Genomic DNA, 16650 nt, shown 5'->3' on the forward strand with positions numbered 1-16650 from the left:
ATGATTAATAGGAAACAAGTCAAACCAGGGAGAGGGTTTTCTCCCTGCCCCTCCTGTAATATAAAGCTTCCACACAGAGTGCGAGTTATATTTATGAGGCTGTGACAAATTATTGCTGTTGACATTTGCGTTCTTGTTAACCAGAAAAATGACGGTGCCCTAGTGAGCTGAGCAGAAAGATTTTATCTTGAAGCAGGAGGCCAGATAGTAAATATTTTAGGCTTGGCAGGCCAGAGGGTCTCTGTCACAACTGCTCAGCTCTGCTATTGTTACTACAGAATCAGCTGTAGAGAACACCTGAATGTGACTCTGTGCCAATAAAACTTTCTCTATGGACTCTGAAATTTGAATTTTATATAATTCTCATATGTAACAAAGCATTCTTCTTCTTTTTTTTCCTACCATGTTAAATTATAAAAGCAATTCATAGCTCACAGGCCATGCCATTCTCCGTGGGCTATGGTTTTCCACCCTTGTAGAAAAAAAGTTGTGTTGCTAAAAGCATGCTGTACATCCCTTGCATCTGCATTTCTAGGTCAGGTAGATGGTTATGACATGTTTTACTTACACCTGGAAGTAAAATTTTTAGAACATATATATCCATGCATTAGAGGGGATATATAAATATATGTCTATGTACACATACATACACACACACACCCCTATATATATACACATGCAGATGTGTGGCATGAATGAGTATATATATAGGTATGTACGTTTGTGTGTGTGCATGCATGTCTATATATGTACATGCATATGTTTATGCATTATCTGTGTATATTCTCTTCTTTAAATTTATTTTTCATTTCTTATTGTGAAAAAATATATACAGGGCGGGCCACGGTGGCTCAGCAGGCAAGAATACTTGCCTGCGATGCCAGAGGACCCGGGTTCAATTCCCGGTGCCTGCCCATGTAAAAAAAAAAAAAAAAAATATATATATATATATATACACAAAAAAAAGGAATAAATTTCAAAGCATATGGCAACAATTAGTTGTTGTAGAACAGATTTCAGAGTTTGGTATGCTTACAATTCCACAATTTTAGTTTTTCTCTTCTGGCTGCTCCAAGACACTGGAGACTAAAATCAATTTAATGATTCAGCAGTCATACTCATTTGTTAAATCCTATCTTGTCTGTTATAACCCCAACTTTTCTTTTGCTCTTTCTCCCAGTCTTTAGGGGTATTTAGCCATGCTCATTCTAACTTTTTCATGTTGGAAAAGTCTGTTAATAATATGGGATAAGGGAACAGAACTAGTTGATGTTCTGGAGAGAATGGCCTCTCTGGGTTTTAGAACTTGTCTGGTCTAGGAACCCATCTGAGGTATAGGTTTCTGGAAAGTAATCCTAGTGCATGGAACTTTTCTAAAATCTCAGATAAAGCCCTAGGTGTTCTTTAGGGTTGGCAGGAATGGTTTTGGTTGGAGTTTGGCAAGCCATGATAAGTAGCAATATCTAGCTGAAGCTAGCCTAAGAATAGCCTCTAGAGTAACCTCTTGTCTCTGTTTGAACTCTCTTAGCTACTGATACCTTTTTTGTTATAATTCTTTTCCTCCTTTGTCAAGAAAGTGTTGTTGATCCCACAGTGGCAGGGCCAGGCTTATCCCTGGGAGTCGTCTCCTACGTTGCCAGAAGACTTTCACCCCTGGATGCCATGTCCCACATAGAGAGGAGGGTAATGATTTCACTTGGAGAGTTGGGCTTAGAGAGAGAGAGGCCACATCTGAGCAACAAAAGAGAATATATATGTTTATGTATTGTCTATGCATATTCTCTTATACCTGCTAATTAAGATGGCTTGATACCTTCAAAAAAGTCCAGTAAATTAGACCCAGGATTCCATCCTGACCATGCAATGTACTAGTTCTGTTACCTCAGATAAATCACGTAACCTGTGTAGTTCAGACTATTCATCCCTAAATGGAAATCAAGATTACCTAGCTCAAATGGGTGATTGGGGAAAATTAGCTAATAGCACAAAATGTACCTGGGGCATGGAATAAATAATTTTTGAACTCTTGAATTTAAAAATAAATGCCTTGGTTTGCTTCCCCTAAGAGATCCAAGCTATACTTCTAAAATAGAAGATTTTCAATAGATTTTGTCCTATTTGGCAACAGTAAAAAATGAATTTATTGCACTTTTATTTTTTCATTCTCTGATGGTACTGTTGGTCTCCTCATGTTGTTCTTTCCTCTGACCTTGACCTTGTTGGACCTAGGTGCTGTGACCTCTCCAAGTCTCTCAGTGTACTGATTACACTTCTGTGGATGATAGCTACATGTTCAATAGCAGAGAGCCTCATTTGACAAAAGGGACAAAAATTATTTTTGCTTTCGAACCTTTCTTTGTAAAGGCACTGGCTAGAAAATAGTACAATGTGGAAAGCTTGACAGTTAGTAAGAGGTCATGACAATGGAACCTTTTATGGAATTCTACAATTTATTTTTAAGAATCCTAATTAAGACAGGCCTTGTGGGGCGGGCCGCGGTGGCTCAGCGGGCAAAGTGCTTGCCTGCTATGCCGGAGGACCTCGGTTCGATTCCCGGCCCCAGCCCATGTAACAAAAACGGAGAAACAGAATACAATAAAACAAGAAATGTTTAAAGATGTTTCCCTTTCTTCCTTCCTTCCTTCCTTCTCTCTGTCTTTCCTTTAAAAAAAAAAAAAAGATAGGCCTTGTTTTTCAGGCTGGTTATTTTTACTTCCTGTTTGTTGGAAAAAACAAAGTTATTCTCTCCATGGTCAGATTTTTATAGGAAAGTAAGTGGTCAAAGACTGTCTACAGCGTCCCAATTCAGATGTCTTTATTTAATAATATTTATTTCAAGAGAGTAAACATTTTGGTACGAGTCCTGCCAGTTTATAATTGTGCTGTGTATTGAAACCTTTGTATACTCAACTTTAAACTTGTTGAGCTGCTAATAATTTTGAAGGTTATTGTTGCAAACTTGTAACACATTATCTACCTCCTTGCTTATAAATTCCTAAGTATGTGATCTAAGAATATTTATTTATATATTATATATAAATATGTGTGTACACCCACATAAACATGTCTGCATAGATTTTTCTCCCCTTCTTGCCTTTACAGTTAGCTTTAGTTAAGTCAGTGCTAGAACCTCCCAAATTCTAGACGTTTGCCTTCAACAGTTTGTAATGAACAAAAAGGGATAAGCCATTGTCCTCATAGTGTATTTATAATTGAATGCTGTCATTCTTTGTTTTGAAAGATGGAGGGGAGCAAATCAAGGGGCAGAAATAAGCATGCATGGAATTCCTTTGCTGCAGCTTCAATGACTAGTCATTTGGTTGGGAAATTGGGAATGCATGGATTTGTTTGTCGTTGAATTCCCTTCTTCTTTTTGTCTAGTAGGGTTAAAGGGCATATATTTGCTTGCATGTCTTTGGTTTTATTTTAGCAGCGTGGGAAGCTGAATTGCCTGGTGAAGCTTGTGTTGGCTGCATCATGAATTTCCTGGTTTGTTTAATAAAGACAAAGGTACAGGCCTGTGATGAAGGATCCCACTCCAGTGAGCTCCGTCTTATTTGAATCCATCCTGTGGCAAGTGTTATCTTGCTGCTCTTTCACCGTCTTCTATTTTCTCTTTCCTTTTCTAAAGTTTAAATTTCATAAAACTGTCACATTTTTCCTTATGTCTTCCAGAGCATATGGTACATATTCTGCAATATAGAATTCTTAAACGTAAAACTTCCAAGGGTCGTACATTTTAAGGTGATGGATGACAAAAACAGCTTAAGAGAAGTTGAGGTGACTTCTGTGGTTTCTGATTTCTTCCACTTCTTCCTCCTGCTCTCTTTTTCTTTTCCTGGTCTTTGTCATGGCCATGTGTTGGTTTAAATTAAATGTTATGGATTAAATCAACACATACCTGTCAGTTTCAAAAATGTTTAGGTGTACCATATATTCTAAAAGAGCTAACACATCCTGTCAAATAAGGTTTATTTATCGGAAGCTTCCGCCTTTGACGTTGGTAAAGAAAATGTGATTTTTCCTTGAGAAGGAGAAGGATTTGGGTGAGGAGAGGAGCATCATCTCTTCTGTTCTTATGTCCCAAGTGCTCACTCCGGTGGAATAAAGATGACAGGTGATAAAGCCTTGCCTGGAATGAATGAATGGATGGATGGATGAATGGATGAATGAATGAATGAATGAATGAACGAACGAAAGGAAAGAAGAAAGAGAGGAAGGATAGGTGGGCAAGTCTGGGCTTAAACTTCAAAATTCATCTTTTATGACCGAAGTGACCAGTTTGCCCTTGGAAAGCTGATATTGGGGCATCCGCACCGCTCCCCCTCCCCCTTCGCAGCAGGGGACGTTGCTGCTGCCAGAGAACCTGCCATTGCTCTCCCCTGTGCAGGATGCGGCTGTCACTCACTGGCTCGTGGATGCTTTTTCCTGTACTTGCTCCCAATGGTCATATGTTTTTTGTCCCTTTAGTTGTCCTCTGATAGATTTAAGAAGTAGAAAGAAAAATTACCAAGATCCGACTGCAGGAATATCCATACATGTCTTCCTTGCTTTTGTAACTCCAGTGAAAAAAGAAAAATTCAACTTAAGACCAGGGCAAAGGTTTGTTTCGTTTCTTCTCTTCTCTGTGCACATTTATCGTGGTGGAACTGTGTCACAATTGTCATCTAGTTAAGCAGGTGTTTCTGGAATAAGCCTCTGTCTACGAAGTTCCCTGAATTTTTCATTTTCAGTGCTGCTGACTGTTTCCTCCATTTTTACAACTTTCGCATCAATCACATAAGCCTAAATAAGGCAGTCCTGCATTTTCAACTCCTAGGATTGAAGTTTTTGCTCAGGTAACCTGGAGTAGCAAAAACATCTGGGTATTTGGGATCAGAAAGATTGGGTTTTTAAGATGTATTTTCAGTAGGTCATTATATAATTTTGAACTATTACTTTGTATCCAAACCTCTGCAGTCTTGAAATAGGAAATCATTGAAGAAGTTTGCATGGACTAATAAATAAAACAATGGAGTGATATATGCAGTTTATGTAGCACATTATGTGCTTAGTAAGCAGTAACTTATAATTACTTTTTTTCAGGTTTTTTTCTATTTTGTTGTAATATATTCACAATCCACACACACCATGTAAAGTGTACAATCAGTGGCTCACAGTATCACCACATAGTTGTATATATAGTCACATGATCAATTTTGGGACATTTCCATTACTCCAGAACAGAAATAAGAATAAAAAATAAAGCTCCAAATCCACCCATGCCCCGTATTGCCCCCTATTATTATTATTATTATTATTATTATTTTATTTTTTGCATGGGCAGGCACCAGGAATTGAACCTGGGTCTCCAGCATGGCAGGCGAGAACTCTGCCCACTGAGCCACCGTGGCCTGCCCTGCCCCCTACTTTTGAGCCATAGACTAGTTTTAGTAAATTTGTTACTATTGATGAAAAATATTAAAATAGTACTGTCAACTATAGTCCATAGCTGCATATAGCTATGTTTTTCCCCATATACCACTCTATATCTATTATTTATTATTTTGCCTTTCTACAAGTTCATGGAAGAACTTACACATGACTTTAAACAACCACTTTCAATCAACTTCCCCTACAATATTCCACTATTACTTATAATCCAAATAACTAACTACCATCACCTCCAACCATTCCCGATTATTTAACAATGAACAATTCTGTATATAGCAGGCAACTGCTCTGTCTTCTCTACTTCTTTAATCTACATTTTATGACTGAGTTTGCATGTTCTAGTTAGTTCATATTAGTGAAATCCTACATTACCTGTCCTTTTGTGTCTGGCTTATTTCACTCAGCGTTATATACTCAGGGTTCATCCATGTTGTCATGTGCTTCGGGACCTTATTTCTTCTTACTGCTGCACAATGGTCCATTATATGTATATACCACATTTTGTTACCCACTCATCTTTAACAGACTCTAGGATTGTTTCCATCTTTTGGCAATTGTGAATAATGCCACTGTGAACATTGGTGTGGAAATATCTGTTTGTGTCTCTGCTTTAGATCATCTGGGAATGTATTGAGTAGTGGAATTGCTGGGTCATATGGCAATGCAATATATAGTTTTCTGAAGAATCACCAAACTGTCTTCCACAGTGGCTCTACCATTTTACATTCTCATTAGCTCTGAAAAAGTGTTCCTCTTTCTCCACATACTCTCCAATATTTGTCGTTTCCTGTTTGGTTAATAGTGGACATTCTTATAGATGTGAGATGATATCTCATTGAGGCACCGATTTGCATTTCTCTAATACTAATGAAGCTATTCATATGCACTTTAGCTATTTATATTTCCTCTTTGGGAAAATGTCTATTCACATCTTTTGCCAATTTTTGTAATTGGGTTGTTTATCCTTTTAGTGTTCAGTTGTAGAATTTCTTTGTATATTCGGGATATCAAACTCTTATCAGCATATGGTTTCCAAATATTCTCTCCCATTGAGTTGGCTGCCTCTTCACCTTTATAACAAAGCCCTCTGAAGCATAGAAGTGTTCAATCTTGAGGTGTTCCCATTTATCTATTTTTTATTTCATTGCTTATGCTTTGTGTGTAGGGTCTAAGAAACTACCTCCTATCACTAGATCTTGAAGATGTTTTCCCTATATTTTCTTCTAGGAGTTCTACAGTACTGGCACTTTGATCTACTTTGAGTGTTTTTTCTTTGTATAAGGTGTGAAGTAGGGCTCCTCTTTCATTTATTTGAATGTGGATATTCATTTCTCCCAACCCCATATAATGAAGAGATATTCAGTCCCAGTTCAGTGGATTTGGGGGCCTTGTCAAAAGTCAATTGAACATAGATCTGAGGGAGTATTTGTGAACTCTCTATTTGATTATGTTGATCAACATTTCTACCTTTGTATTGAAACACTGCTGTTTTGACCACTGTGGTTTTATAATAAGCTTTAAAGTCAGAAAGTGGAGGTGCTCCTACATCATTCTTCTTTTTTAGGGTGCTTTTAGCTTTTCAAGGTCCCTTTCCCTTCCAAATAAATTTAATAACTAGCTTTACCAAATCTGCAAGGTAGGTTGTTGGAATTTTGATTGGTATTACATTGAATCTGAAGATCAATGTGGGTAGAATTGACAACTTAATAGCATTTAACCTTCTTATCCATGAGCATGGAATGTCTGTCCACCTATTTAAGTATTATTTTATTTCTTTTAGCAAGGTTTTGTAGTTTTCTGTGTACCAGCTCTTTACATCCTTGGTTAAGTTTATTCTGAGATACTTGATTCCTTTATTTGCTATTATGAATGGATTTTTTTTCTTACTTTCCTCCTCAGTTAGGTCATTATCAGTGTATAGAAATGCTATGATTTTTGTGCATTAATCTTGTATCCCATGGCTTTGATAATTTTTTTATTACCTTTTTCATAGATGTCTCAGGATTTTCCAAATATAGGATCACGTCATCTGCAAATAATGAGAATTTTACTTCTTCTTTTCCAATTTAGATGCCTTTTATTTCTTTTCCTTGCCTTATGAAAGCTAGATCTAGGCCTTCTAGCACAACTGTTGAATAACAGCAATAACAGTGAACATCCTAGTCTCATTCCCAATCTTAGGGAGAATGCTTTCAGTCTCTCACCATTGAGTATGATGCTGGCTGTGGGTTTTTCATATATGCTCTTTGTCATATTGAGGAAATTTGTCTAAGTTCCTACCTTTTGAATTGTTTTTATCGGTAAAGAATACTAAATTTTGTAGAGTGCATTTTCAGCATCAATCGAGATAACTATGTGATTTTTCCCTTTCAATTTGTTAATGTGTTGTGTTCCACTGATTGCTTTTCTTGTGTTGAACCATGCTTGCATGCCTGGAATAAATCCCACTTGGACATGTTGTACAATTCTTTTAATATGCTCTTGGATTCATTTTGCAAGTACTTCGTTGATTATTTTTGCATCTACATTGATTAGAGAAATTGTTCTGTAGTTTTCCTTTCTTAAAATATCTTTATCAGTTTTTGGTATTAGAATGATTTCAGCTTCAAAGAATGAGTTAGGTAGTGTTCTCTTTTCTTCAATTTTTTAGAAGAGTTTTTTCTAAAGCTTTTTAAAAGGGGAGTTTAATAAGTTGTAAGTTTACAGTTCTAAGGCAGTAAAAGTATCCAAATTAAAGCAAGGCTATAGAAGCGTCCAATCTAAGGCATCGGGGAAAGACACCTTGGTTCAAGAAGGCTCATGAAGTTCAGGGTTTCTCTGTCAACTGGAAAGGCACATGGTGAACATGCCAACACCTGCTAACTTTCTCTCCAGGCTTTTTGTTTTGTGAAGCTCCCCTGAGAGTGTTTTACTTCTTCATCTCCACAGGTATCTGGCTGCATGGGCTCTCGTGGTTCTCATGGCTCTGTCATCATTCTTCTGAAGCTTTCTCCAAAATACTTCCTCTTTTAAAGGATTCCAGTAACCTAATCAGTACTTTCCTGGAATGGGTAGAGTCACATCTCCATCTAATCAAGGTTAATACCCACAGTTGGGTGAATCATATCTCCGTGGAGATAATCTAATCAAAGATTCCAATCTATGTTATTGAGTAGGGATTAAAAGAAATGGTTGCTCCCACAAGATTGGGTCAGGATTAAAACATGGCTTTTCTAGGGCACATAATCTTTTCAAATAAGCACACCCCCTCATTTCTGATTTTATTTATTTGCACCTTCTCTCTTTTTTGTCAGTCTAGCTAAGGGTTTGTCAATCTTGTTGATCTTCTCAAAGAACCGACTTTTGTTTTTATTGATTCTATTGTTTATTTTTGTTCTCCAATAAATTTATTTCTGCTATGATCTTTCTCATTTCTTCTACTTCCTTTAGGAGTAGCTTGATGTTTTTTCTCTAGTCTCTTCAGTTGCTCAGTTCAGTCTTTTGTTTTAGTTCTTTCTTGCTTTTTAATGTAGATGTTTAGAGCTATAAATTTCCCTCTAAGTATGACTTTTGCTGCATATCATAAGTTTTTGACTTCATCTCATAGGTTTTGATATATTGATTTCTCATTTTTCAGTTGTCTCTTGGTATATACTGTTTTCTCTTGCAATTTTTTCTTTGACCCTCTGAGTGTTTAAGAGTGTGTTGTTTAACTTCCATATATTTGTGAAAGTTATGATTCTTTGCTAGTTATTGATTTCCAGCTTCATTCCATTAAGTTCAAAGAAAGTGCTTTTAATAATTTCAGTTTTAAAAAATGTTTAAAACCTGTCTTGTGCCCCAGCATATGATCTATCCTGGAGAATGTTCCATGAGCACATGAGAAAATATATGTATCCTTGCGTTTTGGGGTACAACAATTATATGTATGTCTGTTAGGCCCAATTCATTTATCATATTATTAGGCTCTCTATTTCTTTAGTGTCCTCTGTCTGGTTATTCCATCTGTAGAAGAGAGGAGTGGTGTGTTGAATTTCCCACTATTATTGTAGAAATGTCTATTGTTCCCTTTAATTTTGCCAATGTTTTCCCCATATACTTTGGGGCTCCTTGTTTGGGTGCATAAACATTTATAATTTTTATTTCTTCTTTATGAGTTGCTCTTTTTATTAGTTTATAATGTCCTTTCTTGCTCTTTTGACACCTTTAAATTTAAAATCTATTTTTTTCTGAAATTTTTATAACTACCCCAGTTTGCTTTTGGTTACTACTTATGTGAAATATCTTTTTCATCCTTTAACTTTCAGCTTATTTGTATCTTTGCATCTAAGATGAGCTTTTGTAAACAACATATAGATGGACCATATTTTAAAATCTATTCTGCCAATCTGTGTCTTTTAATAGGAAGTTTAATTGATCAATAGTCAAAGTTATTACCGTAAAGACAGTTCTTGATTCAGCCATATTATCCTTTGTTTTTTTATTTGTCAGATTTATTTTTTCTCTCTCTGTTTTTATTCTTTCATTTGCCCCTACTAACACTCTTCAATTCAGTGCCTTCCTCCAGATCTGTCTCTCCTGTCTTTCCTTTCAACCTACAGAACTCCCTTTAGTATTTCTTTCAGGGCAGGTCTCGTTAACAAACTCTCTCAGCATTTGTTTATCTGTGAAAATTTTAACTCTCCCTCACTTTAGGAGATCTTCACTGGATAAACAATTCTTGGCTGTCAATTTTTCTCTTTCAAAACCTTAAATATACCACACAAACTTCCTTCTCACCCCCATGCTGCCCAATGAATAGTCAGCTTCTAGTCTTATTTGGCTTCCCTTGTATGTTATAAATCTCTTTTCTCTTGCTAGTTTCAGGGCTCTCTTCTCTTCAGCATTTGACAGTTTTGTAATGGGTCTATTTGGATTTATTTTATTTCGAGTTCCTTGGCCTTCTTTGCATATTTATGTCTTTTTTAAGGTTTGGGAACTTTCTCCTATTATCTCCTCAAATAATGTTCCTAGCTCTTTACTTTTCTCTTCTCCTTTTGGGACACCACTGATTCCTATATTTGTGCACTTCAGGTTGTCAATCATTTTCCTGAGATGCAATTCAAATATTTTCATCTTTCTCACCATTTGCTCCTTTGTGCCTTCAAATTCAGTTGCTCTTTCCTCTAGTCTGCTTATTCTTTTTTCTGCTTCTTAAAATCTGCTGTTGTGTGTCTCTATTTTCAATTTGAACTACAGAATATTTCATTTCCATCAGATTGACTATTTTTCTGCTCTTTCAACTTCTTCTTTGTGCTCTTCTCATGATGTCTTGACATCCTTTATCCCTTTAGCCAACTCATTGTATTTATTTAGGATATTTGTTTGAACATCTTTGTTTAGAAACAAATTCTGTTTCTCCTCCACCTTTTTAATTTGGTCATTTGACTTGGCCATTTCTTCTTGCTTGTTCATCTGCTTTGTGATTTTTTTGCTGTTTTCCTAGCATTTGATTATCTTGATAATGTTATTTTGAAAGCTGATTTTCCTTGCTTGTCTTGTGGTCTGTGGAAGATCTCTTTTGGAACTTGGTTTGTCAGTAATCTGCAGTTAAACCAGGGCTGGGGCCTCATGCAGGAGGCAGAACACTTTGGGGAGTTTTTTAGAGGCTGGGCAGAAAAGCAGTTTGCCAGAGTGCACATTCCCTGCCCTCTAAGCAGATGGGGCTGTTGTGCCATCTCTTCCTCATAACCTCACCTCTCCCTGACTGTGGCAGCCCACTGGGCCAGGACCCAACCAGGCAACAATCCAGTCTAGGCCACAGGTCTACATGTGAGCTTGAAGCCACTAACTCCGGAGGTAGGGGATGGTCACTGTGCACTTTGACTGAGACCCTGCCTGTCGGCACAGTGAGTCTGGTGATTCCCAGGCTCCTGTGTGGAAAGGCCTTGGGCTGCAGGACTGAAAGTTCAACTTCCCCACCAAGAAGCAGCCCAGAAATGCCTTCTTCACCAGCCAGTGAGACCTTTGTTTTAAGGCTCTGCTTTGAGTGTTTGGTCATCCATATTTTTCAGCCAAAAATAACGCCAGATCCCATGTGTAGGGGTGTTAGACCACCTCTGATGGGCCTGAGATAGGGTCTGGAGAGGTTCTAAAAAGCCCTGCAGTTCCCCGGCACTTTCTATTATTCCCAAAGATGGCAACATTTGGTCACTCAATCTTCCTCAGAAGCTGTTTTCTTCCTGGAACCTAGGTTGTGTCTGATCAAGCAGGGCTGAAACTTCAGGTTCCTTTGTCCTCACTCACTGACCAAATCTAGCTCAATGGGCTGTGAACCCCACTCTACTTGTAGTGGAGTGTCCCAACCCGCAGGACAGTCAACGGGGTCCACCACCTGCTGAGGGAAGAATGGCTATGGGACAGAGAGACGCAAGAAGGACAGCAAGACAGGATTCTGATCAAGCTGCAAATTTTATTAAGCAAGACGGGTATATATACCGACTTAGGGAGGGAAGTAGGGTATGTGGAGCATTATGATAGGAGGAGTTCGCGCCAGCGGGAAGGTTGGTTAGATGATTGGTGGCACTTGTTGCCAGGGGAAAAAGGACAGAACAGACTCTTGGCGGGAACCTATTTCCGTGAAGAACCTTGTTGTAATATGGAGTGCTATTGCATCAGCCAGGGTGCCATGTTGGCTTAATCGCCATCTTAGGTTAGCCTCTGGTCCCCAACAGTGGAGGACTCCCCCAACTGTCCAGTCCACAGCCACCCCCCAAACAAGGATCAGGCTTCCCTCTATTGTTTCCCTCAGTGGTGGGGGATGGGCACCAGACACAGACTGGAAACACTATCTCTGTCCATGCTTTCTCAAAATCTTCATTCCTCACTGACCTGGGCTTTAAAATGTCCTCCCCTGTCCCCCAGGCACCAAACAGTTGATTTGGGCAGTTTCTGCTTGGCTACTTAACTGCTTTTAGTGAGGATTCTGCAGTTCCTTCCCTGGCCCTCCATGTTGGAAATTCCCCCTGCTGCCCTTTTGTATTCTATCAACCCCCAAAGTGTAAGTCCTGCCATGGGTCTTTCAGGTTTAGGTCCTGTGTCTGGATATAAGTGGGGATTTATCTCACTGCTGTGAGAGATTTTATAGTCTGTGTACCTGGTAGAGGTGGGAGGGGTCCTGGCTGCTGCCTTCTGGCACTTCCTGAGCTGTGTGGGACCAAGTGAGGTAGGAAGGACTGGACAGTCCAGATGGAAGTTTCCTACCTGATATTTCTCTTTCTTTGATACAGCATCTGGGATCCTTCTCCAGTCTATACCTTCCTCCAGAGTTCTGAACAAGTAGGATTTGTCTTTTTTTTTTTTTTTGCTGAATCTCTGGAAAAATGGCTTCAGTAGCTGTTGATGACATCATTCTATAATTACTTTTTAATGAAAATTTTTTTTAAGTTTCTTGTAGAGTCCCATGCAGTAGAAATAATATGGAGATTCCATTAATACTTTACCAAGTGTTCCCAGTGGTAACATTTTTCAAAATTCTAGAAGTATGTCACAGTGAAAATAGTGCCATTGCTATGATCTACCAATCTTACTCATATTTCCCCATTTTTCTTGTACTTATTTGTGTGTATCTGAGTATGTGTGTTTACTTCTGTATGATTTTATTAACTGCATAGGTGTGTGCATCTAGCACCACAGTGAAGGTACATTTTTGTTGCAGTGCCACAAAGATGACCCTTATTGCCCTTTTATAAGCACACTCACCTCCTCTCTGCATGCTCCACCCCCACTCTTAATACCTGGCAACCAGTAAATTGTCTTCCATTCCTAATGTTTGCAACTTCACAGTGATGTGTAAATATGATCATGTGTATGAAGTCTTTTTTGATAGACATCCTCTCACTCAGCATAATCCTCTGGAGATTCATCCCAGTTGTAGGATGTATCAACCATTAATTCCTTTTCATTGTGAATAGCATTCCCCTTTCTGGATATGCTGTAACCTGTTGAATGGCATCTGGGCTGTTATGTTTCTGGCTTAGGAATAGTGCTTCTAAAAGCATCCAGGCCCAAGTTTTTATGTAAAGGGAAGTTTTCATTCCTCTGGGATAGATGCCTGAGTGCAATTGTGGTTTGTGTTTGAAGACATGGTCTTCCAACTGTGTGATAGTTTCCTGCTTCATGTAAATAGAAGTTAAAATAATGTATATGGGAATTCTTTCAAGAAGAACCTGACAATAGACATATTACACATGTAGCTCAATCAGGTTAAGAAAATCAATATCCCTCTTACTTGTTCTTCTTTCACCTTTAGCCTCAGTTTCTCTGTGGCAGCCTCATCATTGCAAAATATCATTCATTCTAGAACCTCAGGGTGGGCTGGGCTCCTCCTTCTCTCCCGCTTTTTCCATGATCAAGCACTTGCTGAGGTCCTCTGGCTTACACCACTGTGGAAACTTTATTTCATTCTCCTGTTAGTTAATACCTCTGCCACCTCTATTTTAGCTAACATAGCCCCTTCATTGTATTATTAAGATGGTGTCTCCTGGAATCCTTGTCCTACAAGCTGAACCTTCTCTCTTCTGGCCATAGCTGGCTGGATAGCCATGGTCTCCAATTCTCCTCTTCACTCATCAGTCAGCCCATCTCAGGGCCTTTGCAGGGCCTTGGAATGCATTTACCCTCTTCACACAATTGACCTGTGCTCCTCCTTCAGGTAGCAGCTCTGGTGTTACTGACACATGGGTCTAGTGCTTCTTGGACCTTGTATGATTTTCTTTCATTTCTACCCATCATATTATATTATTTTTACTTGTATAAAACCTAAGGTCCCACTTGGTTCAGTCTGGTCAGAGAATCCCTGTCACAGGAAGGACAGTTGAAAAAGAAAATATATTATTTAAACCATTTCAAATCTTAACATTGCCTCAGAAAAAAAAAAATCCAGGTGTATGTATGGAGAGTGGGTTTAATGTGCAATAAAAATTTTTTAAAAGTCTTCTATAATCATTTATCTCATGCTCCGTATTGCACACAAACTTGAGTATGACTTTGGGGGGGGGGGGAATCCTTCCCATTTTCTGAAACTTTTGGACATGGAGCCCTGAAGACTCAGTCTCTACTCCCCCTCTGCCTTCTCGAAGTTTACCCATCATTATTTTCTGAGCTTGACTGCTTTGCAGAACCTGACCCCACAGCACACACATGGTACTTGGCCCGCTGGGAAGTATAAATTCACTGTAGATTTACTCTGGGTCATTAGTTATTACTCCCTGATTTTGGCAAATAATTATCACATTATTAATTTTTCATGATCATTTAATGAATGTTTTCCCTCCCAAATTTGAGTTCTCTGAGGGCAGGAATTTGATATTTGGTGCCCTGCTCTATCTCCAGCCCTAGTAGATGAACCCCAGCCTCTGCCTTTCTGATCCCTTTTCTTAATCCTGATAAATCAGGAGAGTCTTAGGGGCAGAGTTGTGTGTGACCCATGCACTACACATTAACCTCTCAAAGCCTGGGGTTGGTTCTTTTTTATCTTTGTTGTCTCAGAACCTGTAGGGCCTTCATTATGGTTTATTGAAAAAAAAATGGGTGAAGGAATGGATGGATGCATGGATGGATGGATGGATGATGAACGGATGAAACTATGTGTCTTATGCATAAGAGAGATTTCACAGAAGTCTGGCAAAATGAGTGAATAACATAAATCTCTCTTAATTTTTCAGGTGATTTTTGAAGTAATAACCTCTGGACCTCAAGGCTACCTAGCTATTGATGAAGTGAAGGTGTTAGGACATCCATGTAGTAAGTTGCCTCGATTTTTCTAAAAGCATTTGAATGTTTGGATGCATCTTTGGGGCTGCATTTAGGTTACTGATTAAGAAAAGGCATTAAAGCCTTCCCCCTAAGGAAGTTCCCTGAGATTCTCCAGGTATTGGTTTGTCAGTCCAGATGCCCAGTAACATGTATTTCATGTGTGAATGTCACTTTATGTATGCACCAAGTGTCTTTTAAAATGAAAATCAGGAATGAGGAATAAAGGAATACTTTGGCATGCTTGGACAACTTTGCAACAAGCCTGCTTAAATGTTGCCACAATCTTTTGATTTCCCCTTTAAAAATTGAGACTGTGCACTTTCACCCTAAGTCCCATCTGCTGCTGGCACAGTTCCTTTGTTCTCATCACAGAGTTTCATATCATGAACCCCCAGACAGGCCTGGGGCCTGTCAAATCCAACGGACATACCTAACAACCCAGGGACCTGGGTTGAAAGAGTTTGTTCTTCATCTTCTAAAAATTACTGCTTTAAAGAAGTGCAATAGGCAAGAAGCACACTTAAAAAAAACACTTTTTTTTTCTAAACTTTTTTCCTTGAATAAATGAAGCATTACTGACTGCAGACTCCCACCTCCCAGCGGTCATCCAGGTAGTAACCTAGTCATTGTAATACTTCCTTGGCAAGAAACAGAAATGGACTTAGGCTAAAATTAAGCAGGAAAAGATTTGGACAAAGGAAATGGGGTAGAAAACAGACTCCCTGGGAAGGTGGGTGATGTCAGCTCAGACAATGGGCAACAGCCGAGAATGTGGCTGCGGAACTGGACCCACAGGACCATGTGCCCGAGGAGCTGCCTATGGGGTCTCACCCTTGGGAAGTCACCTTGGGCAAGGGTCCTGTGCAGCATTCTTCTCATCTCTTTGCCTCAGGTGCAAGGCCCTCAGTGGGGTTGGCAGGCTGGACTAGCTATGGTGTGTTCCCTCCCCTCCTCGCTAGGGAGCAGTCTGAGAAAGCATGCCTGGCTTTTTCATCTTCTGACATGGGGGCCGGGCCCAGTCTTTTGTATTTAGTTTTTTATTTTAATGATAAATCTTAACATGAGAACATTCCATCATGGTTCATAATCAGTGGCTCACAATATCATCACACTGTTGTAATTCATCACCATGATCATTTTTCAGAACATTTGCATCACTCCCAGAAAAAGAAATACAAAGAAAAGAGAAAAAAATTCATGCATCCCATACCCCTTACTCCTCCCTCTCTTTACCACTAGTATTTCCATCTACCCATTATTTTAATCTTTGTCCCCCCATCATTTGTCATTCTCCATCTGTATTTTTACTCATCTGCCATACCCTAGATAAAAGGAGCATTAGCAAAAAATTTTCACATTCACAGTCACATTGTTAAAGCATATCATATACAGTCATCTTCAAAACACGACTATAGGAACACAGCTCAACAGCTTCAGGTACTT

General features: G+C 38.8%; 1 protein-coding gene across 8 annotated transcripts in view; it reads left to right on the top strand.

Annotated features, from left to right (window-relative positions):
- Window positions 1-16650, top strand: part of PTPRM (protein tyrosine phosphatase receptor type M) — an 823739-nt gene that overhangs the window by 349462 nt on the left and 457627 nt on the right. For all 8 annotated transcript variants that reach the window (XM_077135947.1, XM_077135946.1, XM_077135945.1 and 5 more), the window contains exon 4: window positions 15117-15195. In XM_077135947.1, coding sequence (XP_076992062.1) covers window positions 15117-15195 — 79 coding nt within the window. The remainder of the gene's footprint in view (window positions 1-15116; window positions 15196-16650) is intronic.

The sequence above is a fragment of the Tamandua tetradactyla genome, chromosome 18 (assembly GCF_023851605.1).
Source record: "Tamandua tetradactyla isolate mTamTet1 chromosome 18, mTamTet1.pri, whole genome shotgun sequence".
Classification (NCBI taxonomy): Eukaryota; Metazoa; Chordata; class Mammalia; order Pilosa; family Myrmecophagidae; genus Tamandua; species Tamandua tetradactyla.